Source organism: Arachis hypogaea, chromosome 3, assembly GCF_003086295.3.
Source record: "Arachis hypogaea cultivar Tifrunner chromosome 3, arahy.Tifrunner.gnm2.J5K5, whole genome shotgun sequence".
NCBI lineage: Eukaryota > Viridiplantae > Streptophyta > Magnoliopsida > Fabales > Fabaceae > Arachis > Arachis hypogaea.
In genome coordinates this window covers 133053166-133079736 of record NC_092038.1, presented here as the reverse complement: position 1 = coordinate 133079736, position 26571 = coordinate 133053166, and the positions used below count along the sequence as shown (strand labels likewise).

General features: G+C 29.9%; 3 protein-coding genes across 8 annotated transcripts; 1 reads left to right on the top strand and 2 right to left on the bottom strand.

Moving 5' to 3' along the window:
- Positions 1-2050: 2050 nt before the first annotated feature.
- On the bottom strand, positions 2051-5863 carry LOC112791797 (uncharacterized protein At4g28440). The gene is made up of 3 exons (XM_025834764.3): positions 5519-5863; positions 4773-4997; positions 2051-2585 (listed from the first exon to the last, which is right to left on the bottom strand). The coding sequence occupies exons 2-3, from the start codon at positions 4993-4995 to the stop codon at positions 2398-2400; spliced, it is 411 nt and encodes a 136-aa protein (XP_025690549.1). The 5' UTR covers positions 4996-4997; positions 5519-5863; the 3' UTR covers positions 2051-2397.
- Positions 5864-6079: 216 nt separating this feature from the next.
- LOC112791794 (2-methylene-furan-3-one reductase) lies at positions 6080-9228 on the top strand. Its single transcript, XM_025834759.2, has 4 exons — positions 6080-6613; positions 7448-7771; positions 8104-8263; positions 8738-9228. Exons 1-4 carry the CDS (start codon positions 6206-6208, stop codon positions 9001-9003), a joined length of 1158 nt encoding a protein of 385 aa, XP_025690544.1. The 5' UTR covers positions 6080-6205; the 3' UTR covers positions 9004-9228.
- Positions 9229-9729: 501 nt separating this feature from the next.
- Positions 9730-20310, bottom strand: LOC112791796 (carbonic anhydrase 2). 6 transcript variants are annotated; one of them, XM_025834761.3, is made up of 10 exons: positions 19895-20310; positions 19042-19158; positions 15361-15422; positions 14965-15105; positions 13114-13162; positions 12137-12253; positions 11937-11990; positions 10809-10894; positions 10307-10412; positions 9730-10175 (listed from the first exon to the last, which is right to left on the bottom strand). In XM_025834761.3, the coding sequence occupies exons 2-10, from the start codon at positions 19096-19098 to the stop codon at positions 10008-10010; spliced, it is 840 nt and encodes a 279-aa protein (XP_025690546.1). In that variant the 5' UTR covers positions 19099-19158; positions 19895-20310; the 3' UTR covers positions 9730-10007. The 6 variants fall into 6 exon arrangements, with proteins under 6 accessions (XP_025690546.1, XP_072083762.1, XP_025690547.1 ...); XM_072227661.1 differs by having other exon boundaries at positions 9730-10171; positions 10303-10412; positions 19907-20310; XM_025834762.3 differs by having other exon boundaries at positions 19907-20310.
- Positions 20311-26571: the final 6261 nt, after the last annotated feature.

Sequence of the window (26571 nt, the reverse complement as noted above, 5' to 3'; positions counted from 1 at the left end):
TGTGTCTGGTTGAAATAATCCAACAAAAAACGTAGGGAGATACAGAACGAGGAAAGATTAGAGGCTGCGGATTAGTGTCGTTGTTTCTGGAATGTTCGTCGGAGGCACAAGAGGCATTTTGAATGATGGTGGTAGTTAGGGTTTAGAGTGGCGGTGAGGAAGAGTTTCGGTGGTGGTAGGGTTTGGGATTGGAAAAGTGGTAGTGTGGAGTAAAAAGAGAAGTTAGGCTGCATTTGTTTTTAGAGACAGGACAATAAGACGGAGACAATAAGACGGAGACACTAAAAATTATCTTTTGTGTATTGTGTTTGGATACGATGGACAAGACACTAATGTAATATCTAGTATTATATTTGGATACACATGGACAAGACTAAAATATTATATGAAATGACTAAAATAGCCTTGTGATTCCAAATTTTCTATATCAATACAAATTAATTTAATAAAAAATGAGAGTATATAGGAGTACGGACCGAACTTAAAAAAAATATTTGAAGAGGCAAAAAATTTTAATAAAAAAATATATTAGTATTTATATTAAAATAAAATTTATAAATATAATTATTTTATTTTAAAATTTATTATTAATATGTAGGAATACATATGGTTAAGATTAACAAAAAAAAATAAATTTGAGTTTGATTAATAAAAATTTTTTTTTAAGTTAATAAGCCAAATTAATTTTAAATAAAAAATTAATTTTAAAAAAAATCTATTTTTACATGAAAAAATAATTAGTTTTTGCATATAAAAATCTATTTTTATTTAAAAAAAACTAATTTTTTTTTATCTAAAAACTGATTTTTCTTTATAAAAAACTGATTTTTCTTTAAATTATATAAAATCAATTACAATTTATAAATTATTTTTTAGCATTTTAAAAGATCAATTTTACTTTTGCTAATATTTATCTTTCAAAAGTTTTAAGATTAATTATTTTTGTTATTATTTTTATTACAAATCAAATAATATAATATAAGGTTAAAATGGTATTGAAGTAAAACGATAAAAAAAAATAATTATCTACCCCCAATAAAAATTCTACAGAAAAGAGAGAGTGCCTGGAAAAGAAAGAGATAGAAGAAGAACAGGAAGAAAAAAGTATCTCTGAACAACTCAATAGGAAAAATAAGAAGGGGTAATAGTGAAAAAAAAGAAAAACAAAATTTATAAAATTGTCCGTGTTCACTCTTCCAAATTCCGTGTCCATCATTGTCCTTCGTGAAAGAGTGGACACAAAAGTATAAAAAACAAACTGTCTCGGAGACAATATGTCCACTGTCCATGTCTCTGCTTCCAAACATTTTTTAAACAAGTGTTGTCCATGTCTCCGTGTGCTGCCCCCGAAAACAAACGCTACCTTAGAGATGGATTATATTAGAGGGTAATTTGAAAATTTCAAATAATTTTTTGGATTTGAATAGTTTTGTTAGCAAAAGTTTATATTTCATGAGTACAAATGGTAATTTCTTTTTTTTATGGGTAGATATGTTAACATTTTCAACTTTGGTGGATACAAATGGTAGTTTACTCTATTTTTTATTTGAAGGAAAGAAAAGAAAAGATACTTTAGCTTAATTTCACATTAAAAAGAAATGGTAATTGAAGAACCATTCAAGCTCAATAACTTTTTTTCCTTTTCAAAACCCTCTCAACTCACAAAGATACCAGGTGTGAATGGCAGCTAAATGACATAAAGCACCCACATTATTGACATTCACATCTTGTGTATACTAATATTATAGTAGCTATGCATATTAGGAGTTTAGAACCATCAGTGCAAAGTTATCAGCAACATAAATTTGTAAGATGACATTCAACCAGAACATTCTGCTAAAATTCGTGACAGAAATCATGGGTTGGTGAAATACAACACATTTACTCTTCCAAAGTATAAGTAGCCTTTTAAGGGTGTGCCATTATTCTTTGAAAATTTCCAACTCTCTAGTTTTAACCGTCCAATTGCAATTGGAAACTAATTGACGATTTCAGATTCCAACTCTTTGATTTCCCTTTGTTCTACAGATTATGGTAACTGCGTATGATATGAAGGCAAAAAGGGACCAAGTATGAAGGCTACTCTTCCACATAATATTCTAATACATAGCAGTCGAACATACAGAAAATCCAGAGATAAATAGATAAGATAGCAAAACAAAAAGCAAGACTTGGAAGCCAATCACATTATATTCTTCTTCCGCTTTGATGCCATCTTCTGTTCAGTAGTTCAGCTTGCGAAAAACCACCGAGTCAGGTGTAAGAACTAAGAAGCAACATTGGTACCATTGACTTCCAAAATCTCTATTCCTAAGTAGACTGCATTCCTGGATTTGTTTTATTCTCTGACCATTATGACACAGCAGAAGTTGCTAAGTTGTACCAGTATCGAGTCGCTCACTCCACAACGTTCACCAGTTCATATTCGATGAGGGACAAGTTATTGTCTTCCTTGACAGTGAAGCTAGCCGGTTCTGTGACTTCGACACGGCCCCACTTGTCGACAGCAAGTCTCATTGATCCTTTGAACATGTCAATTTTGGCATTGCGCAGGATCACAGTAGATCCCTCCTTCATCTCATCCACTGAACAAAAAAAGAAGGGGGGGGGGGGGGATGGAATCAGATAATCAACACACCCTGGCATTTTTGGTAAAATTATGGAATAATATCTTCATTCTAATTCTGGACAACAGGTCAAAATGAGGCAACCAAGCTTATGGAAATAGATATTCTTTCAAACATATTTTCTTCGACAGCTACAGCTGAAACTATACTACTGAAATGTTATACTAAGAACATTGGTTTCATCTAAACTTCTATGGTGCATACAACATTTCAGGCATCATTATCTAATATCTAAACACAACACTGAACATTATTCATAAGTTGCTCTAGTTATGCAATACTTACTTATCTTTAGCATGGAAGTTACAATCCATATCCATTTAAAAATTACTATGATATAAACTAACAGATTCAATTAACCCTCTGTTTCTATTATCACTAACATGAAAAAATAAGTTATAGTCAGCATAAATTCAGCATCCTTCACTATAAATGTGCATTGCTTCAATCTAATAGTCCAGATAAAACACAAGCAAAACATGGTATAAACTAGCAAGGACAATATTCGATCTCAAGGCCTAAAGATGAGACACAGAGGAAGAAGGAATATGTTATCTCATTCATACCCTGTTTCTATAATGTCATTATCCAATATCCATATATTTCACTAATGGAATCCGTGTATGTCCACAAAACAAAGGCAAAAAACAAAATTGGTAGATCATTGAATTCTCACAAGACATGAAATGATTTAGTGTTTTACAGATGACGGCATTTGGCATTATTTCAATTCATTGGAAAAACTGAAATAGAAATGCTTAATATTCTTAGAAACTAAAATGCATTGATAAGAAAATGCAGCTGATAAACTTTAATGCTTAGAGGATTAGTCACAATCAATTTCTTAGCCAAAGTCCATAGATGTTTACAAATGTGACCAGATGGAAATACTACCTAAGATCAAAAGGGAGTAGAAGTACTGCAGTAGTAGAGATGTAACATGTATAATAGGAACCATAAGGATCAGGTCCTATGTAAAGTGCATAATATTCAAGCATAGATATCCTTAGGTGAAATACCCTTAAAGTCAAAACTAGCATTTAATATAGCGCATGTATGCGCAGAAAAATCACATAGAACCCTATAAGACACAGTCAGAACACATATCAAACAGAGCAATAGCCACCTTGATGAAGCACCACTTAAGCAGTATACACCCAAACAAATAAGATGCAGGGCAGCACCTTGATGAAAACAACGTAGCACCACCTGGTTAGTAGATAAAGCAACTCATATCACTAGAGGGCTAAAACTACGAGGTTTGGAGTCATTCGATTTTTGAAGGTGCGCTAGAGACATCTTAGAAATAAAGTATGGTTTCACTGTCACCAAAAAGATGTCTTGACCACCATATTGGAATCCTTCCATCCCAAAAGTTGTACAGGTAACTAAAAAATCCAATCACAAACCCACATAACCATGTTCTGAGTTGGATAGTAGATCCTAGCAAATATTGTAGGATTGTTAATGTATTCAGAACATATCTTCTTCTGGTGATTCTTTGCAATTAATGATTAGTGCTTTGAGAATATTATGTTCCCATCCAAGGAGGTGGACTCAAAATCCCAACAAATCTCCTTATCACACCAACCTATTACTACATTTTCCTTATCTATCCATCCATCCATCCATCAATTCTGTACAAATCCATAATCTCATAATCAGAGTACTTTGATCTATCTCCGGGAGAAGCATAAAATTCATTGTCTCCGTGTCCATGATTTGTTTTATGTCAAAATTTGGATGTGAGTGAACCAAATTAGAGAATACTTTGGTCTTTCAGACTTCTTTATTTTCTCCGGAAGCTAAATGTCAAAATCTTGCATTAGAGAACTTATCAGACGAGTTCAGATATTATCAAATTAATAGAAGACATGTCACTAGGAGAATACTTTATTCAAAAGTCATACAAATACGAATGGAGTTAGCAAATTCTGTTTCATATGTCAGCTTAACATAGTTAAAATTGTGAACCTACCACTAGAAACAAATGAGTATCCCTTCACAATTAAATGAATCCACCAAAAACAACTAACTATATGAAAAGATATATAAAATATAGTGACAAAATCCAACAAGACGCAATGACACATCAAAAACCTTCTAAAGTAGCAACTTTGCAGAATCAAAGAAAATCATCTATACCTTGATCATTCCTGGCTGTGAAAATGATCATTCCGGTCTCATCCCCCACCAAACACTCAGCAATTCGCATTTGGCGAGGTTGAGGCCCATCAGGACGACCCTTCTGCATCACCAACTTGGTACTAACCACCTTCACAGTCAAAGTATGCCCACTGGTACCGGGGCGAAGCTGATCAACCTTGGTAAACACAGGCTTCCTCAATCCTGGTTTTGATTCTGCCATATCTGCATTCCAACAAAGCCAAAGGTCAAATCAAGGTCGATGATAAAGCCCATCTCATTCTCATCTAATAAGATATTAAAAACCAAAAGCCCAAAACAACAAAATGGTAAATTAAACGATTCCGCTCACCCAACAATAATTTCCTTGAAAATTAACATCAATCAGGGATAAAAACAGGTCATAAAAATTAATAATTGATCACTTTTTGATTTTCTATATCTAAATTACGAGCCAAGGAAAAACCCTTTGGCCAATGCAAAGTTAATACAATTAAGCAGTCACCAAAAAAAAGTTAATACAATTAAGCAAAGCATAAAATTAACATCAATCAATTGCAAAGACACACACACACATATATAGAAATCGAGCTACCATGGGCTTAAAGGGATTAAAAGTTTGAAGCTTTATAAACTATCCTTAGTGTTGAAATCGGAGAAACAAAAGAAAGAATTAAAACATGAAATAACAGAATTTGGAATCTATGTATGTTAGCGAAAAAGTAACAGAATTTATGGAATCTGACCTGAAAGTAGAAAGTGGAATAGAGAAGAAGGCGTGTATTAGATGCGAGGGAAGTGAAAAAAGAGAGATCTGAAACCAAACACGAAACGCAGCTCAGCCGTCGAGGTCGGTTTATAAGGTAGAGATATGTGCAACTGTTCCTGCTCACTCGTTTCGGGTCAATGTTTACCCGATCTGGCCCCACATGTAAAATTTTCTCGGGTCAACCCAATATCTTTTTGCAATTGTTTCAAATTGGGCTAGCCCAAAATAAGTTTTACCAAAATTAGCCCAATCCTGACAAAAAAAAGAGAAATATTTAGACAGCGTAATGGATTCTTTAGCTAGCAATTTTTCTAGAGACTTCTCCTTCTCTGGACTCTTGGAGACTTGGACTGATAATTTCTGAACTTCACAAGAGTCATAATCATTACACAGCCATGCTCCACGACGTCGTTTTGCGGCACTAAATCTACACCTCAATTCCACTTGTTGTACCGTACCATAAGTCCATAATCATATCTCAATGTAACAAGACATAATTTAGAATCATATACACACGAATTCATTATAATAAATAAATAAATTTAATTCAGGCATTGGCACTCACCTGACTAGAATATTTTCTGTTACAAAAACATGTAACATTCACATGGTTAGTTAGAAAGTTAGTTGAGAGCAGAGATAAGTGATAAGCCGTTAGAAAACAATGTCCGTCTCAGCTGCACTCTCCTCCACACCTTCCCACCTCACCTCTCTCCCTTCCACTACTCCATTTTCTCTCAGATTTTCCCTCCCTTTCCGGGAAAATAACAGGGACCGGTTATTCTTCGGTCCTCAGAGTCGGAGACACTTAGGAGTTGTGGTGGTGAGGTCTCAGGCTACAACCACACCTGCTTCTTCTGAGGCAGTTAAAGCGACGGCTGTGCCTTCTGAGATGAAGGCATGGGTGTACGGTGAGTATGGCGGTGTTGACGTGTTGAAGTTTGATTCCAGTGTTGGTGTCCCTGATGTCAAGGAGGATCAGGTTCTTGTTAAGGTTGTTGCTGCTGCTCTTAACCCTGTCGATGCCAAGAGAAGGCAGGGAAAGTTCAAGGCCACTGATTCTCCTCTTCCGGTTATTCTCTCATCTACCCTCACTTATCTTTTACTTATTTTTCTGCTCTTTTGTTTTTTCTATATACTTAGTGTATTACATATTAGTATCTAGCTATACTCGTATTATTTAGTTTGATATTAGGCTTATTTTATCATGATTAGATTTTAGAAGAGTGCTAGGGGCAGCAGAATTGGTGATGTGTAGTTATCAATTAGCCATCATCAATATTTTTAATGGTGTGAGATGATATTTAATAGTGTAAAATTATTCATTTTTCTTTTGATAATTAAGTGTGGACCAAATTTCAATAAAAATATTGGCCCCTAGACTTTCTTTAGATTTTATTCTTAATTCATAAATAGGCATTGTTTGTATACAGCTTATTCTTGAATTATCATAATGAATTCTGACAATATTTTATTCATCTTAATTAAAAACAAAAATTGTAATGTAGAGGTATGCAACAGCGTGATTTTAATTTTTAAATGCTTAATTAAATAGCATGTTTTGTTGTATTAGAATCTCATTAGTTGCTTAATTAAATACGGTAGCTTCATTAATTGAGGTGAGGACTGAGGAATATAAGAGTTGCTATATCTGAAAAGATGATTTCAACAATTGTTGAGGAAAAGCTCAGAGTAATTTGGTACCATAGATTGATTTTGTTGGTATTAGAATGATTTTATATTTGATTTTTGTTTCCTGTTAGAATGGTTCTATCATCATATTTATCTTTGCTTGTCAGATCAACAATCTAGTCACATTTTATCTTTGCTCAGCCATAGATCTTAATGACATTTTACATATTTTGCTTTCAAGTAATGAGATGAAATTTGGGTCTTTTGTGAATAGACTGTTCCGGGGTACGATGTTGCCGGAGTGGTGGTGAAGGTTGGTAGCAAAGTAAAGGATTTCAAAGTGGGTGATGAAGTATATGGTGATGTTAATGAGAAAGCACTTGAAGGGCCTAAGCAATTTGGGTCTTTAGCTGAGTACACTGCTGTTGAGGAGAGATTGTTAGCACCAAAACCAAAGAACTTGAACTTTGCTGAGGCTGCTTCTCTCCCTCTTGCAATTGAGACTGCTTATGAGGGTTTGGAGAGGCTTGGATTCTCCCCTGGTAAATCCATTCTTGTTCTAAATGGTTCTGGTGGTGTTGGAACCCTAGTCATTCAGGTAAGCAGTTGCTCAGTATGATGTTGCATCAAGATTATGTTTGCATTATTTGTCAAGAGTATAAAAATGTTTGATAGTCTATTTGCAGTAGTGATTGTTGGCATGGAGTGAGATGCTGATGCTGCATTTTCTAATTCTGTGGTTTTTAGAATATCATCACTGCTAGTTTCATTGTCTCTAAATTACTCAACTAACTAGCTGGGGAGAAAATATGTTCATGGATTCAGATTTCTAGCATGAGAGAAAGTCATTAGAACTCTATATTAATGCTATAAGAAGGTTTACACACTAACATGTTACACTTCATGTGTACCTTCAATGATTAATAATAGCTAGCTAAGAAAGTTTTTGGGGCTTCAAGAGTTGCTGCCACTTCAAGCACCAGAAATTTGGAGCTGTTGAAAAGCTTGGGAGCTGATTTGGCTATTGACTACACAAAGGAGAACTTTGAAGACTTGCCAGAAAAATTTGATGTCGTTTATGATGCCATTGGTAAGAAGAAAAAACTGTGTTCTCCTTGTATCATTCATGTTCTTCCAATCTCTGCATGCCTAAATTTTTCCATGATGTATGCACGTAATCATTACTGTGTCAATTAGTAGAAGATTATGAACTGCATTTTCAATTTTCAAGGTTAAATTTGAGGCTAAAACCTGTTTAATCAAAACATAAGAAACCCTTTATCAGTATATGTACATAAGAAAGGAATCTCATAAGCTTATATTTTAGAGTTTTTCATATTGATCTCCACATGACATTCTTGAATTTGTAAAATGATGCATTAACTTCCTCTGATATTTAAATTATATGACATATGATAGCCTTCTATTTTATAGAATGTGACACATACCTCTATTACTTAGGGAGATGAGTATAAACACAACAAATCAAAAAGCGCCGCGTATAATATCACATATTTTAACATGATTCCAGAAGAATTGATCTTACATGATTAATGATATGCAGGGCAATGTGAGAGGGCAGTGAAGGCAGTGAAAGAAGGTGGGAGTGTGGTGGCACTAACAGGAGCAGTTACACCACCTGGGTTCAGATTTGTGGTTACTTCCAATGGAGCTGTTCTCAGGAAACTGAACCCTTACTTGGAGAGTGGACAAGTAAAGCCAGTTGTGGATCCCAAAGGTCCCTTCTCCTTTGCTCAGCTTGCTGAAGCCTTCACTTACCTTGAAACAAACCGTGCTACTGGAAAGGTCGTCATAAGTCCCATCCCATAAAGACAGAGAAAGGGGTAGGAAATTTTGCTGTCTATCTATTTCCTAGAGATGTTCACTCTCGGTGTGAGTAAATCAGAGTTTTGATTTATACATAAAAAGCTTCACTGCTAAATGTTCCTTCAAACTATCCATGACTATTGTCCCAAGAGAAATGTATTTTTAAACTTAAGGGAACATGGACATGTCCAAATGAAACAAATTAAGGAGAAACATTGTCTTAACTCACACCTTTTTAACTACTATTCTTTATATGTTCACCGCTTAATTTTTGAGTTTACATCCCATTTAATAATAGTTGAATCAATATAGTGTGTCACATTTTATATGGATACATACTATATTTCATTGACAAGTTGCTTATATACTGGTGAAGATTGCAACTTTGTAAGGGTGATTGAGGCATAACTATACTAAGATTGAGGTCTCATGTCTCAAAGAAAACAAAGAACATCAATGTTAATTTCACATAATAGAAAGTTTGGGTTTGTTCTATTATCATCATTAGATTAAAAACACACATTTTTTGTCATCCAATTTAAAGAGTGTCCGAGTAATTTTGGTGAAAAATAATTTCTTTTTGAACAAAGAAAATAACCTATGGCACTCTTTCCCTCCCGCGGCCTCTTCCAAAAGAGAGTTTTTAAAAGGCTTCTTCGGTCTTTTATAAAACAAAAACTAGAAGGATGATTTAAAACATTTATTTTAAGAAGAAAATAAAACCCAAGCTTTTTAAAGTAAATACTTTATATTGAATGCAAAAAAGCATTACTTTGGTTTAGGTGGATATATCATTATCCTTATATTCAAAAGTTTGCTGGAACATAAAAGTACATAACAAAAATTAGGAGATTATCTAGGCACAAGGAGCATTATTTTTGCCGAGTGTTTGCGTCTCTTTTTTCTGGGAATTACAAAGGCAGAAGACTTGTGCAAAGAAGTAATATACATGAGATTTTGATTGAGAACTCTCCTTGAAGGTGATATAGTAATATTATATCTCTCTCTTAAAGCAGGGACACAGGGGGAGTGACTTTGAAGTCCAAATCCCACAACTCAAAGCTGCCTTTAACAAAATCATAATGTGCACCCTTCAATGCAAGCTTTTTACTCACTACTGCTTCTCTCACAAATGGATAAGTTAATAGGTTCCCAAGTGATACATTCACAGCTTCCTGCATTAGAAAAACATATAAGTAGTTCAAGACACTGATCTCCTTATAATATGTGATATGAAGACCAAAAGTTAAGAAGCACTGAATTCAATGTCACCAAAGTTAATAAAGAACAGTGCTTTTTAACTTGCCTTTTCACAACTGGCACATTGATCTGAAAAGCTTGAGTCACCAGCTCCTCCTTTAACCTTGGATCTTGCTGGATTACAAATTTGGACCCATTGCTCTATGAAGTCACTGTGAATCATCAAATAAAAATATAAGATTATTTTGCCTTAGTTTATTTAAGTTAAAAAATAAAAATAAAAGTGAGTTCATGGAGTAGCACTACAAAGTTTATTTAATAAGTAAAATTAAGAAAATACTAATTCTTAAACTCTTTTTGTGATTGTGCATGGCATGTGAGTGAAAAGGAGATGTGTGTAAATTACCACAAGACCTAAAAAGCTACTAAAGAAGGTTAAGATTTTCATGATGTGTGTGTGTTTGCTTCTTTTCTTTTCCTTTCTATTTGTACTTACTTTAGGTATTTTATCTCTTTTTGGCAAAATTATTAAATCCTGTTTCTACTTTTGAATCTAGCCCATAATTTACGATAGGAAATAGATTAATCCGTTAATTAAAATATTATACCTTGCAGTGGTCCCATCATCAGGGATAGACATGAGTCCCTTTATACCTCCACAGCAGCTATGTCCAATTACCACAATATTCTCCACCTGTATGACATTTCGCTTTAGAATCACAAATAATAATAATAATAATAATAATAAAAGTAAAAGACTATTATATGTCATTTAAAACAAGAAATGATAATTTCCATATATTGTTTGTGTATTTTTTTCTTAGAGAAATATTTTTTATACCCACCTTTTTTTTATATACATTTTATTTGTTAATTTTTTTTTATTTTTATACCTAAAAAGTATCATAGAGTAATGTTAGGGATTAATATTTTTCGACTAACAAACTAATTTTTTAAAATTATTTTATTTATCTTAAATTCTAAACTTTAAATCATACATCTTTAACATTAAGTCCTAAACTATAAATCATAAATTCTAAATATTTTGAAAAAAAAAAACTAACTAATATTAACTAACTAAAATTTAGTTCTCTATCAATGATATACACATTATAAGTCACAACTACATATCTAATTGTATAAGTGTTTTATTTTTTTTTTTTAATCAGAAAATGCTTTAATTTCTTTATTTGTTGTTCATGTTTTCTTTTCATCCACGCTGGCAGCCACCATTGATCTTTGCAGTTTCCACCATCTCCGGCTAATTTGTATACGAATACATCTTCTTTTCTTTTGATTCATGATTTATGATTATGAATGGAAGGTAGGTAGTGGAGGTGGGTAGGTATTGGGTCATAAATCATAATTGAACAACTACAATATTGAATTTACAACCTAATACAGAAAAAGTAGATACTTGAAACTAAAATATAGAATTACATATATAGTTGCCCTACATTTTTTGTTTGAGTAATATTCAGCTACCTTATATAATTATATTCCCTTCTTAATATTGTATTCATTTATCCATAATGAAATATTATTCTCCTAACTTAAAGGAGCCTTAACATAAAAGAATAGAGGTGAGATGCGTGTGGATCCCAACTAATAATGAGGGAAATTCTCCACCACAAAACTTTATTACTTGTTTATTTTCTTTTCACATGCATGACCCACCCTTATCATGTTCTTGCAAGAAGATAGGAGCATCAATGGAATTGTTATGACATTCGTACCTTTAAATGTAAGACCGCATATTCAATGGCTGCCCCTGTTCCTGCGTACTTCGTCTGCCATTCAAAAAAAAAAAAAATTGAATTTGAAGCAACAAATATTAGATAAATTTTTATGCACTAATATTATAGAATAACAACCTTATATTATATATGAGTTAATCAAATACTTGTATTTGTATGATTTATGAATTTGCTTAAACCTTTTCATATGGTGGAACCATGTTGGCAATGTTTCGGACCACAAAAGCTTCACCAGGTTGGAAATCCAGAACATGAGATGGGCAAACTCTTGAATCTGAGCAAGCAAAAACCATAAACTGCAAACAATGCAACATTTGAATCAAAATCAAGAACAACTCCAATGAAATATTTTTAATATTACTTTTGATTTTTACAATAATTGAACTGATTTAAAAAGATTGAAGTTTACATTAGATATAATATTTGAAATGATACAATAAAGAGACATAGTATCATTTTAAAAAAAGACTACTAAAATATTATTACTCAGATATTCACTAAACTCATTAAATGAATATGATAATCTTATTATTATAACGTTATTAAATTAAAATGAAATAAAGAATTAGAATAATAAATTTTACATTGAATTTCAATCAATTTTTATAATATATAATCTCATAAATATTTATATGGTATTTTATGAAATTCAAAATAAAATTAAACTAAAATCATTCGAGCTTGGAGATATTAGTATCTATCAAAACTTTACATTAATTAAGGTATTCAATAGGGTGATAAAACGTTAATGCTTATTAGTGGTGACCTATATATTAAATTTCTTTGAATTAATTTAATATAAATATCCCTAGTCTTAACTACATACATTGAACACCAAAATGATTCGACAGATGCTGTTACAGAAAAAGACCATATTATAGAATAAAACGATTAGTAGGACCACTTATATGCTATCTGTAGTATGAACATATTGTGCACTTGGTGATAATAGTAGTTAATGCATGTGATCATAGAATAATAAGGCAAACTAAATTAGAAAAATGTCACTATTAAACTTGAAATATATAGGCGTCGACTTCATTTCATTACTACTACTTTTGTTTTTAGTTTCCCTTTTTGTTCGGAAATTAAAGAAAGTCAACATGACCCGATTGAGAGGCTAAAGGGCAAAATTGAGGAGGAACAATTCACTGACCTTTGGGCTCTGTCCTTTAGCGAGTTCGCCAAACAAATCCGGATTCTTTCTGAGAATAAAAAGGGAATTAGACAGCTACTTAGTTAACATGGATAATCTGATTTTCACCATTAACATTGCAAAGTAAAAGTGATTATTACACTTGAATGCTATTGTACCATATTACCATTACTTCCTTTAGCCCTCGGAGAAAAGGGCAACTTAATTCCTAAATTTTTTTTTTTTTTTTAAATCCATTTCAAATGGATCATCATCCCATTAATAATAATAATAATAATAATAATAATAATAATAATAATAAGTTTAACTCTGAATATTATTATATAAAATCTCTTGCTATGTTTAATTATTATCTTTGTTCTCATTACAAAACAAAACTTTTTTTTGAAAAAATAGATCACTGAATAAAATACAAGTTAGTATGATATTTTAAAAATAAAAGAAAAACGAATAAATAAAAATGTTTAACTATTGAATTACAATAATATATAATAAAGATAATCTATATATATAAATTTTTATCAAAATTGAAAATCAATAAACAAGCAATTGAAAAGTTTATTTATTTATGTATATTTTAAAGGGTGAAAACTCAAGTGCAGTGCGAAGTCGATAGGTGGGAGTTGTTAGATGATTTGACTGATTTGATTAAATTTTCATCTAACGGCTCTCAGCTATCAACTTCACAATTTTCACCATTTTAAAGATATATATTATATTAATTTTTAAGTATATTAAAAATATAGCAAACAATTTTAGATATACAGAATTTTTATTATTTAGATCCAACTATTGACTTTAAAAAAAAATTGATTCCACTTATAACATTTTTATAAGCAAGACAAACCTATGTCACAGTGAAAAACACAGGAGACAAAGCAAGTAACCTTTTTATGTCCGAAAAAATTATGAGAGATAGAAAGGCACTTTAAAGAATGCCCCCATTTATTTTGGGTGAGATCCTAAATCTATTGCCATGTTACTACCACTACTAGTCTATGATCCTATGTGTTCCCATTGCCATCTCCTCTCCAATGAATTCATTGTAATGTTAAGATAGTCAACTTATAATGTCGCTTATCACAAGTGCCAATAATGCGTGTCTGACGTTATTTTGGGCCTATAACCTTATTGGTCCCACTCTCATCAATAGTAGTAAATTCACAATTGTTACAGTCGCTATTTTTCTACTTTACATAAGTGGCCACGCTCATGATCCTCATAAATAAAACTCTTGAATTCATGTTACCACTACAAGAACACCTTTACTTTAGGGGCAGTTCCGTTATTTCACCAGCCATAAAGCAGTCAAGTACTACTAATGCCACAAAAAACAATCACATATTCCATCCACACAACCCACAAGGTTCGGTTCCTCTGCTGTCAGGTGCAGATGCGATGCCACTATTCAATAATAGTCTCTTTAGTCCATCAACAAATTTTAGTTAATATGTAATTAATATTATTTTTAAAAATAAAAAATATTATTATATATTAAAATTAATTACTAAAATCTTTTATATATAAATATATGTATAATTTAATTTATTTTTAATATATATTTTATATTAATAACTACTTTTGATGAATGATTTTAATGTATATGAAAACGAGAAACGTAATGTCTATCTCTATGAAGTAAAAATTTGATACCAAATTAATATACTCGGTTGGTCATATTCGACACGTCTAGGACAAAATTAGCTAAATTTGCTTAATTAGGTGTTGTGATTAAGTTTTTAATGACGGCAATAAAAAATGTGTAATTACTAGTGGTGCAACAAAACAGTGATTATTAAGTAGTAGGTAGCTAGGTAGATGAATAAGAGAAAGAGAGAGGAAGGGAAGTACTCGAATTTCTCCTTCTTGAAGTGGTCAAAGCCGGTTCGGATCCTGTCATCCGGGTTGAATGGAGTGGAACCGGCGGCCTCCAGGTCCGCCGTGAGCTGCTTGATCTTTGCGGCGGCCAGGCTGCCGAGTTCGGCTTTGTCCCTTCAATAATAATAACAAAAAAAAAATGAGAGAGATAATAGAATGCGTCAAAGGCGGTGCGGGTCCCACTGTGTGCCGAACAACACACATGATGAAAGATGAAACCACCGCGCCAAATTCATTAATTAATTAACTGAAAAAGAAGACAAAGCGATCCGAACGCGGTTTCGTCTGTTAAACCGAGAAAACGCCGATGATGACGATGATAAATTTTGATAAAAATAAATCAGAAAGAGAGAGATGAAGATGGAGTACTTGAGGAGGTCGGAGAGGGCTGCAATGGCGTCATCGTATGAGTCTCCTGCCATGTCTTCCTTCTGTATGTTATTGTTCCAATCACACAATTCAGTTTTATTATTCTTTTATTACAATCCAAATATATGATACATATGATAACAAAATATAACTATATATCTATTAATTAATATAACAATGATCGATTGTGTGAATCTGGGAGAAAGGATGAAGCTAATTAAGAGAGATATCAGAGATGGCATGCAGACCTTAATTTGTGTGAGTGAGAGAGAAGAGATTATGACGAAAATGGTGAGATTTCTGAAGATAATTGATGTATGTGTTGCGGTTTTTATATGTGAAGAGATGAGATCAGATGTTGAGTTTGGAACACCGTTGAGAATTAATAAATAAGTAGAGACCAGTCCACCAATATTTTTATTAAAATTTGGTCATTATTTAATTAATAAAAAAATTATATTATTTGATATAATTTTATATTATTAAAAATATTAATAATAATTAATTAATAATTACAAATTATAAAATATGTTTTTCATATACTTTTTAATTTGATTATGAAAATAAAGCTGGTACTGGATTTAGATATGGGGAAGAGTGATGTTTAATATTGGTGTAGTGTCAGGCACAATTCGAACCCAATAATTTTCTGAACTTAATTCAAAAAGTAAATTAATAGAGAAAACGGACCATCCGATTTCATATAAATCGTCAAAAAAAATTTTGATTATGAAAAAATCACAGGGTCCGATTTATTTTATGTGAATTTCAGATCCTTTCTCCATGCAAAGCAAACCTTCCGATTTGCTTCCAAAAACTTAAAAACAAAGAATTCGGAGAGTCCAATTTCTTAACACCAAATCTGAACAAAAAGCTATCCCACAAATTAGTATAACACCCCCATCATCCATAACCTAGCACAACACCTTCACTTCTTCCATAACCAAAAAAATCAACTTTTTCCATAGCACTCTTCTTACAAATTTACAAGTGGACCACACATACATCATCTATTCTCTGCCTCAAGCCCCACCTCTCATACCTCATTTCATTTCAAACAAAAAATATTAATTAAATAATCCACACTTTTTGTTTTTAGATGATTTTTTACATAATTAGTCGTATGTATAAAACTAAATACATAATAATTAAATTTTAATATTAATATTAACTAATGATAGATGCACACTCCCTCAGCACCATGCATGCTGACCCACTTTATGTGAGTCACTAGTATATTGATTGATATATAGAAAAAGATAAGAAAATAATAGATATAGTTGTAAGCTTTGTAAGGTGGTGTATATTTTCATTATTTTGTGATTTTGCACATTTTAGATATGAATATAAAATTGATAATCCTAGCTACGCCGTGTGGCCTATGCTGGATATAGACTTTGAAGTTTTCAACACACATCTCATCTCATCACATATATGACTTTGCTTCTTCCGATCTCCATCTCCTTAATTATTATCGATCTTTAATACAACATTTATTTGATTTTATCAAAACTGAATTGGAACAAAAATATGTTTCGAAACAAAAATGGTACACGGTTTTTTAATCATTCATGGCAGGTAAATCCGTATATCCATGTGGGAAATTTCTAAAATAAATAAATTGTTGAGATTTGTCTCCCACTTAATCTTTCATTCTAAGCGAATCAAATTTTAGATTTCAGTTTTTCACAGTAATCCTCTTATTAACGCGTCAACTTAATCGTTGTTTTTAGTAAGTTGAATAAACAAATGCATTAATACTAATTTTTTGTTTATATAATATGGCATCAGAAATTATTTTATGATGGTTATATATAACTGCCAAAATATAGGTAAAAGTTACGTAGAAAATTCAAAAAACCAAATTGAGTTATGTGAAACTAAATACTAAGATATTTGTATCCGTGTTATCAAAGTAAGCCATAATTTTGGTAAGGGAAAGTATGAGGAGCCAATGGAATATTTATACAATGTGTATAATGGAGGTTTAGAGAATATTAGAGATATAATCATTAGTATTATCTTTTTTCATCAGCTAAAATTTTTGGGATGAGTGGTATCATGACATGGTATTAGAGCTATAAATCCGAAGGGTCAAGTTCGATTCTTGGTGAATCCCAAAATCAGTTTAAATGATTTGACTAAATTTTTATTTGATAACTCTCAACTATTTCAACTTTACATAAAGTTGACTGGACTTAAATTTCTAGTTTCCACCCATAATTTTGTTTTAATCAATTCATTATTTGAAACGTCATTTATTTGTTCTACGTATTTTTTAAAATAAAAATATTTTAAAATGATGAAAAAGTAAAAAACAAACAAGTAATATGCTTTTTTTGTTAGATGTATTATATATATGATAGCTCTCATGAAGATGTTAAGTGCGTTAATAACCTGGAAAAAAAAATCTCAAGAAGCTAATTAAGGAATTAGATCAATCCCCTTATTATGATGAATGTGAATTGATGATTCCCGTGACAAATGGGTTGCTACCTATTAATTAGGTGTAGAAATGATTTAGATTGGAACTGATATATGGTTATGTTAATTAGTGTTTGAAATAGCAAAAATATTTGGTACGTAGTAGACAATAGAAAATTAATTTAAAATAATTCAAAATTATTTTATTTTATATTTTAAATTATAATCTATTTTATTTTGTATTTTTAATTATCATTAACATAATTAAATAATATTAAATATAATAAATACATAATTATAAATATTAAATAAAATAAAATAATTTTAGAATTATTTTCTCCTTAGCATATATAACTGATCAAATAACATATTAGTTGTAGAAAGATTGTTAATTACATGACATAGAAGAGTGAGATATATATTGTTTCTTATTAGTTGCATTAATAATAATAATAATAATAATAATAATAATAATAATAATAATAATAATAATAATAATTGGATACTAAAAATGAGTTAGCTAGCTTTGTGAATAATAAGTTTTTTTTTCTCGAAACTTAAATTCAGGAAAAAAAAATTATATATATTTTATTTTGTTTGTTACCTTTTTTTTTTTCTGAAACTCATATCCCAAGGGTTCCCCTATAGGGATGGGAGGATTTTTGGGAGTGAGGGTGCCCCTACCCATCCGTTATATAAATTCCGTTTAGGTTACGGAATAAGTTACGAAACGTTTTGACTTGCTTTTCTAGCCATGTATGTGGATCATTTATATCAAAAGTAGAAACTTGATTACAGCAATTATAGGTAACCTTTCCATGTGAATATTAATAAAATGATAAATTGAAAGAAAATCCTACTATATATTGAATAATACAAAATAATTTAAATTGCATGCACACGTAGAATGCTAGGTTTGCATACTTAGTTTAATGTTGGGAGTGAGTAGTGACTAACATAAAATAATTACATACTTAGTTTAATTGAACTTTATAATATCAATAGTGGGTTTAATTTAGAGGTTCAATTAGTATTGTAAATTAGGCATATATATATATATATATATATAGAGGCAGACTAGTTGAAACCCACCCTAGTTAGTTGTATTGTACTACAAGAGCATTATTAAGCATAAGAAGGACCATTGTTTCAATCAATTAGTATATATTATGCAGAAGCTATGATAATATGATTTTGGAAGCTGAAAAATATATAGAACGTGTTCAAGATTTCAAGAGTAATAATTAAGTAGCATACCGAGGAAATCTTGCCGGTACAACAAAGCATCATGCACTTTTTAAATGACCTCGCCATCTATCACTTTGCACTTTGCACCAATGATCCTCTGATCTCTATAGACGACTTTCACCCTATCTGTTAATTAAGCACACACACACACTAGTAATCAACAACTACTCACATGCATGCACCTCGTTCATTATAATTAGGTTTAATTATTATATTAGTTTTTATAATTTTATTAAATTTTTAATTAACTTCTTAATATATACTTTTTAAGTTGAATTTTTATACTGTTTTTAATTTTTTAATTAAATTATTTTTATGTCAAAAATATTAAAATTAACATAATATTATTTCTAAAAACATGTGATCAAAAATTTAATTAGATTTTAATTATGAATACTTTCCATTTGCGAAGAAATATTCAATTAATTCTAATATTTTTTACACTAAAAATAACTTAATTATAAAACAAAAAATAATATAAGAACTCAATTAAAATATATATATATATATAAAGACCTAATTATAAATTTAATAAAACTATAAGAATCAACAGAATAATTAAACTTTATAATTACTACTCTAATTAAGCCTAGCTATATATCTAGTCTCACACTATTGATGAAATGTTTTAGATAATGTAAAAAAATGAGACAAGAGTGCATATTAATAAGTGATAGAGGTGATGAGAGGTAAAACACTTTTCCATTTTAATTCATATTATAGATACTAATTTACTTCAAATGGGATGCCAAAAGGAGAAGAGTTGCACAAATAATGAATAAATAAGTAGCAAATAATTGAAAGCCATGTTCTTATGGATATAATAATAAAATTAAATCACATCATTAATTGGAGTTGTTACCAAAAATTAAACCTTTCTGCGAGAAATTTGACTTCTTTTTTCCACTTTGCCGTGTGAGTGAGGTAGATGGCAAAAATGGTATAGGTTATTTGACTAAGAGAAGTGAGGAGGGTAGCTCAAAAAGCCATAGCCCTTAGGCACCGAAAATGGAGGGAGAATGATGAAGAATTTGAAGGGCCACATGAAAGGAAGCATCCACTATAAGATAAAGAAAGCGAAATGTCAACTAATTCTAACTCTATGTTTTGTAATATGGACAATGCTTCCTTATCTCTCATTTCTCAAACCCAATCAAATGTAGTGGACACAGTTAATTTAAGGTTCTTAATGTTAAGCCACAAATTGAGGCACATTGATTAATATTATGGATATTGGAGCATATATGTTCCATACTTCCATTTGTTTTCTAAAAAGATAATTCATTTCATGATGATAGAGATCTTATTTGTGACTTCTCCGTTTCAAAATTTTATTAGGCAAGTTAGGTTTCTTTTTTATTTTATTTTATTTTTTTAAAGAAAGAACTGAAAATAAATAAATTATAAATGAAGTTTTTATTACTATTGTTAATTTTTTTTACCAAAAAATTCTAAAAATATAAAGGCAAAATATGAAAATAAAAATCAAATAAAACTATAATGAATAATGAGAGTGGTTGTTTCTTTTTTCTTTGAAATACGACCGAGAAAATTACTATCACAATTTTATCTAGATTCATCCTAAGTTGAATTATTAATATGAATATTAACAAATTTTACATGAGTATCTTTCCCTTTTAATTTGAGTACTCATTGTTGGAAATTAAAAAAATGTTTTGTAGTATGTTTTTGGATCTCACTCTACTTACTTCTTTTAATCTTTTCATTCTTTCAAGTGGCCGATTGTTGAATCCTGTTTAATTTGTTTTCAACTTGCTTGATGTGGGTTTATTCTTAGAGTACTAAAACTGATCAATCATTGTCAAAACAACTTTTAACTTATTCTATTAATTTTTCACTTTTTTGTGATTCTGTCCCTTTTTTCAATTTCTAAATTTGTATACAGTTTGTTGATTATTATATGTTAAACTATTGATGTCATATACTTTCATTTATTTTTTAATTGCATACAATGTGAATGTAAATTTGCATAAAAATGTTGTAGTAGTTAATGTGACATGCAAGAAAGAAATCAATGACATAATATATAAGTGTAGCATCATCTATGGTCTTAATAATGATGATCATTTTTAGGTGTATACATGTACAATTTTTAATTACTTCCAGTTCCCAACAACAGTTGTCATAAATTGCAGATTTGCAGTGCTAATAAAATACAAAGTCAGAGATAATATTTTAACCAATGCTGATATATATTATACACTTTGTTCTGCAATGATGCCATGCAACAGCTTCACTAAGGAGGAAATCAGCTTGGTTTCCGGAATAATTTATCTTTTTTTTTTTACTATTTATAGCTAATTTACAAGTTACAACTTTTGTTTTTGTGGATTCCAAATTAGGTTTTTTTAATTCAGAATATAGACACCATAGTCAGATTCAGAGTCATGGCTAATTAATCACTATTTATTTCAAAAATATTATTATTGGAAGACTTTCTCTACCACATTGTTTGGATTGTTGTTTTTGGATGGGAAACTTTCTTGGGCTTGCAAAAGAGCGAAACACAGAACATGCTTATTGGGCTGTATTTTAAACCTTGAAGCCCATCAAGTTCTTTATAAATATAGGGCCGGCCCATAAAATAACTTTTTTTTTAAATATTGTACACAGTTCAGTTCACGGTGTGGAACTTGGCCACTTGGGGCTGGTACCTGGTAGGGTGTTGATTTGGAAGGAATGATAAAGGTTATGGTACAAGATCAAGATATGTGTGATGTGTCTGTCTTGAGCAGAATTAGTCAATCAGGTTTCATTTTAATTGGGTATTGAGTTTGTATAGTTAGTTAACATAGGTTTAAGTGTTTAACCAATAGTGAGTTACTCGTTTCCGTTTTATAGTATCCAACAGGTATGGTTAATCAAAATGCTTTTCCTACACCAAAATTAGTTATCAATATATTTGTGTATAAATACTCGTGTAGTTTAATTTATTTTTAATGTATATTTATATTCTAATATGTATATTATATTGATAACTGATTTTAGTGTACATGTAACATAATCGATGTTTAATTGATTATCCATATTCTACTTATCTTATTCTACATTGTACTATAATATTTATTGTATTTTCTACCTTTGACCTTTATTATTAAATGAAATCAAGAATTTTTGAAAAAAAATTGACAAAAAGAAGCAAATAGTATATAAAAAAGGGATGATCTCAACTGAAATTTGAAATAATATATAAACGAGTCAATGATAGTTCATACCAACTCTACAGCTATAAGCCTGTAACTTACATAAATTTATGTTATTTTTTGTTTGGGTTTGTATAGCATTTTCCATAGAAACAAGGGTCACATTTTCGACAAAATGTTAGAAGAGATGATATCAAAATTTATTTTTGTATTAAAAAACTATTTTAAAATAAATTGATAGGATAATATATTTTATTTAATTTTTAATATATTATTTTAAATAATTATTTATTAAAATATAAAAATAATTATTTTTGCTAAGTAGAAGAGAGGACATGACTACATTTGTGTGTGTAAACTATTTTTGGAAAAAAACATGAAGCCAATACTTTGGCACAACCGCACAAGTCACTCTATTTAGTGTTTCTCTGCTATATCATGTGAATATTACTCCAAAGTCCCAACATGTGATTGTGGAGTCTATGCATTCTGACGAATGAGTTTTTTTTTTTTTTTTTTATATCAGATAGATTAGACACTCTCAATCTTAAAGTATTACATCATAAACTTATAGAAAAACTTGTAAGTGTACACTAATATTTTAGTAATTTTTAATTATTAATTTTAACTGTAAAAAATATAATATAATATATATAATTAAGATCAACAATTAAAAATTATTAAAATATTGGTATATTAGTATATTTGAAAACTTTTTAAACTTAGTTATACCACTCATTTACATATCCAAATTTTTTAAGAATTTATATTCACTAGCTGCTTAACCTTATCAAATTCCAATTTGGATATAGTCAATGGCCAAACCAAAATTCAGATATTAAGGGGGCAAAATTTATAATTAATTTAATTTTTAAAGATTTATAATATTTTTAATTTAATTTTTTACTACAATTAAATTATTAATATATTTATAAAATTATTGTTTGAAAATAGATAAATTTATAATAAAATTACGTACTTATCTTCAATAATCAAGAGAAAACATAAAAATAAATAACAACTATATGTATTATATAAATTGAATTTATATCACTCATATAATTGTGGTAAATTACAATTAAATTGGCTATATATAAAAAGACATTTAAAAATAAAATAAAATATTTTAATATCATCAAAATATCAATTTTAAAAAGAATAAATTTTATATGGAACGTAACTCAGAGTAAGATGAAAAATTAAAGAAAGTGACTTCTTTACCTCAATTTGATTTTTTGATGCAACAATTAAAAGAATCACTCCAGTTTTTTTTTTAAATTTCATTCATCAAAAAGTAAGAAAGGAAAATGGCTACTAGGTTTTAGAAGATTTTTATACCTCTTAAATTTAAAATCCTAACTCATAAGTTCACTAAAATAAAAATGGGCCAAATCATAACTGAGCTTAAAACAAATAAAAAAGCAAACTAAAATATAAACATAAAATAAATACTAAATACGTTATGTCTATTTAATTCATCTTGACTTTTGATAATCATTAATTATTGTCTTGACCAATTCTTGATGCATCTCCTGAACAAAATTATTTAGCCACTTGTATCAAAATTTATATCCAATTATAAATAATTTTTTAAAGTTATTTTTTAAAAAATATTAATTTAAGAGAAGGTATTTTTAAGTTAAAAAAACTTCGAAAAAAACCTATATAACCATATATCTTAAAATATCACAATTGAATTATAATTTAACACAATTATATAAATTATTAAAATTCTAATTATTAAAACCTCTATTTATCACAATAAAAAAGGGTTGACAATTTGATATGACAATGATTTAGGCCTTAATTTGTTTTACATATGAATGCTGCTGTATATGTATATATATAAATGATTTGATGAAAGTATACTAACAAGTTTATATATGAATAAATAATTATTTGTACTCATAAATTTTTGAACGTTGATAAAAATATTTATCAAATAAAAAAATTAATATTGTATCTATAAAAATTAATTTTGTGTGATAACAATACCTAAATCTTAATTTTTTGTTAAGTTTTTAATAAAATTTTTAAATTATCTCAATCCTTTATTTTCTTTCACAAATTCTAAACTTTCACAACTCTCTCCACTAATGGCATCTTCTCTGGTTATCATTGTCTTTCCTTTCCCTCGCCGTTGTCACCACTCACCGTCATTACTACTACTATCATTATCTTCATTTTCTCTCTCAATTAGTAATACACAACACTCAAGAACCCTCTTCTTCACCACCATCTCTTCTGATTTCAGAGTATTTGAGGATAAAGTAATTACACAGGAGCTCGTAGAGATCCAAGATCTCAATCTTCTTCGTCGGGTCTACCTTGACCTTGAAGATGTTTGAATTGAGTGCTGACCAAGTTGCTGTGGTGCAAAATGGATGCAGAGATTGGCTGACCAGAAAAAGGAGCGATCTTGACGTCGCCCCTGCTCCATAGCCACCTGCAAGCGGCGAGTTTGTTTCGTCGAAGAGAAGTCAGTTCCGCACCCACCAAATGGCATAGAGATACTCCAACAGCATCTTCTTTCCCAACTGATTGACGATGCTGAGCAAAGCTTGCAGCCACCGTTGGAGAGAGTCTGTGCAATAACCGGAATTTGTAAGTTGATGGTAGTGATGGCAGTGCGGGTGATAAAGAATTTTAAAAATTTTGGGAAAAGAAAAAAGAGAGATGGAGATTGGGGATAAAAGTTAGCCACCATTGAAATGCTTTATGACGTTCACAAAAAAGACTCTAAACTATGTCCTCCTCTTCTTCCTCCTCCTCCTTCATTAAATCAGTTTTTCAGAGATCGTGAGTTGCTTGCGAAGGAGGATGGCCACATGGCTCAAGCCTCCAGTGAGAGTAGGAGGAGAGGATGTATGCAAACTTTAAGGAGAGAGTGTCGGAATCGGTGGGAGCATAGCTCGTTGGGGATGATGGCTGGCGGCGGCGGAAGAAGAAGAGTGAGGATTGTGAAAGTTAAGAATTTAGAAAAGAAAATAGAAAGGATAATTTGATAACTAAGTAGCATAAGTAATAAAAAACGGACATAAAATTTAATTTTTTTATTATTTGGTACAAAAATAAGATAATAAAATAAATTATTGTTTTCATACATAATATATAAAATTTAACATTATCCTTTTCCAGAGCCATCTATTTTTTTAATTTTTATTTTTATTTTTGTATTTTATTTTAATTTTATTAAACCAAAAATTACATGTCATTTAATTTTAATTTTTAATTTTTATCATAAATAAAAATATGTGACTTTGGATGTATTAAATAAAAAAATTCATAATAAAAAAAGTTAAATTTATTCATTCGTTACATTTATAAGGGATTTGAATTTTCTAAAGTTTGAATTTCACTTTAGAAAGTAAAGTGTGATCTTCTACTCTTGAATAGTTCCTCTTTCATATTTATTATTGGTCCCACCTATAAAATTAATGGTGAGAGATCACACTTTACTCTCTAAAGTGAAATTCAAATTTTAGAGGATCCAAATCCTCTGAGTTAATAAGTATGAACTAATATATATTGGCAACTAATTGCGATTGAAGAGAAGATAGAAAGAGACTAAAAACCGAAGAAGGAAGAGAGAACAAGCTAATATAAGAATGGTAGTGAGGCATATGTAGATAGATAATGACAAGAAAAAAGAATAATAAAAACAAAAATTAAAATTTCTAAAAGAATAATAAGACTAAAGATAATTTAAAATGTTGAATATAAAATTATAAAAAATAAAATTTTTATAGCTATTAAAATTATACGAGAAAAAGAGTAATTTAAATATAAATTTTTATCTTCACTGTTACACATAGTAATAACATAATGATTTTAATATTATACCTAAATTAATTTAAATTCAATTATTCTATATATTAAATAAATTAAATAACTAATAAATTTTTTTATTTTTATTTAATTATTCTATACAAAATTTTTGAATATTTGATATCTTATTTTTTTTTTTAATGATAAAATATGACTTAACAAATATGAAAAATAAGTATCTTTATAATAGTTATACATCAAGATATCTAAATCAAACAAAAAAATAATTTTTTTAACAAATATTTTATAACTGAAAAAGTTAACCTAATAGATATGTATGAATCAAAGTGACAAATAAAAATAAGAGCTACGATAATGATAATATGATATGGTGGTAATTGATTGTGGTTGGAGTTGACAGAAGAAAAAAACAAAAAAAGAGAATAAAACAAGGTAACATAATAGTAACGGCGAGACAATAATAGTTATAGTTATATATGTAAAAAAATAATAAAAAAAATAATAGTGTATAATATGATGAGATGATATAATCAAAATAAAAATTAATAATTTTAAAATAATAATAAAATTAAAGATAATTAAAGAT

Coding starts and splice junctions, on each gene's coding strand:
- LOC112791796 (XM_025834761.3), bottom strand. CDS start 19,098: ATGGCGAGGTCATTTAAAAAGTGCATGATGCTTTGTTGTACCGGCAAG. Junction 15,423..19,041: donor GTACCGGCAAGATTTCCTCG/GTATGCTACTTA, acceptor AATAACATACAG/AAGGAAGACATGGCAGGAGA. Junction 10,176..10,306: donor AATGTGCCAGTTGTGAAAAG/GCAAGTTAAAAA, acceptor TTTCTAATGCAG/GAAGCTGTGAATGTATCACT.
- LOC112791794 (XM_025834759.2), top strand. CDS start 6,206: ATGTCCGTCTCAGCTGCACTCTCCTCCACACCTTCCCACCTCACCTCT. Junction 6,614..7,447: donor CCACTGATTCTCCTCTTCCG/GTTATTCTCTCA, acceptor TTTTGTGAATAG/ACTGTTCCGGGGTACGATGT. Junction 7,772..8,103: donor TTGGAACCCTAGTCATTCAG/GTAAGCAGTTGC, acceptor GATTAATAATAG/CTAGCTAAGAAAGTTTTTGG.
- LOC112791797 (XM_025834764.3), bottom strand. CDS start 4,995: ATGGCAGAATCAAAACCAGGATTGAGGAAGCCTGTGTTTACCAAGGTT. Junction 2,586..4,772: donor CACAGCCAGGAATGATCAAG/GTATAGATGATT, acceptor TTTTTTGTTCAG/TGGATGAGATGAAGGAGGGA.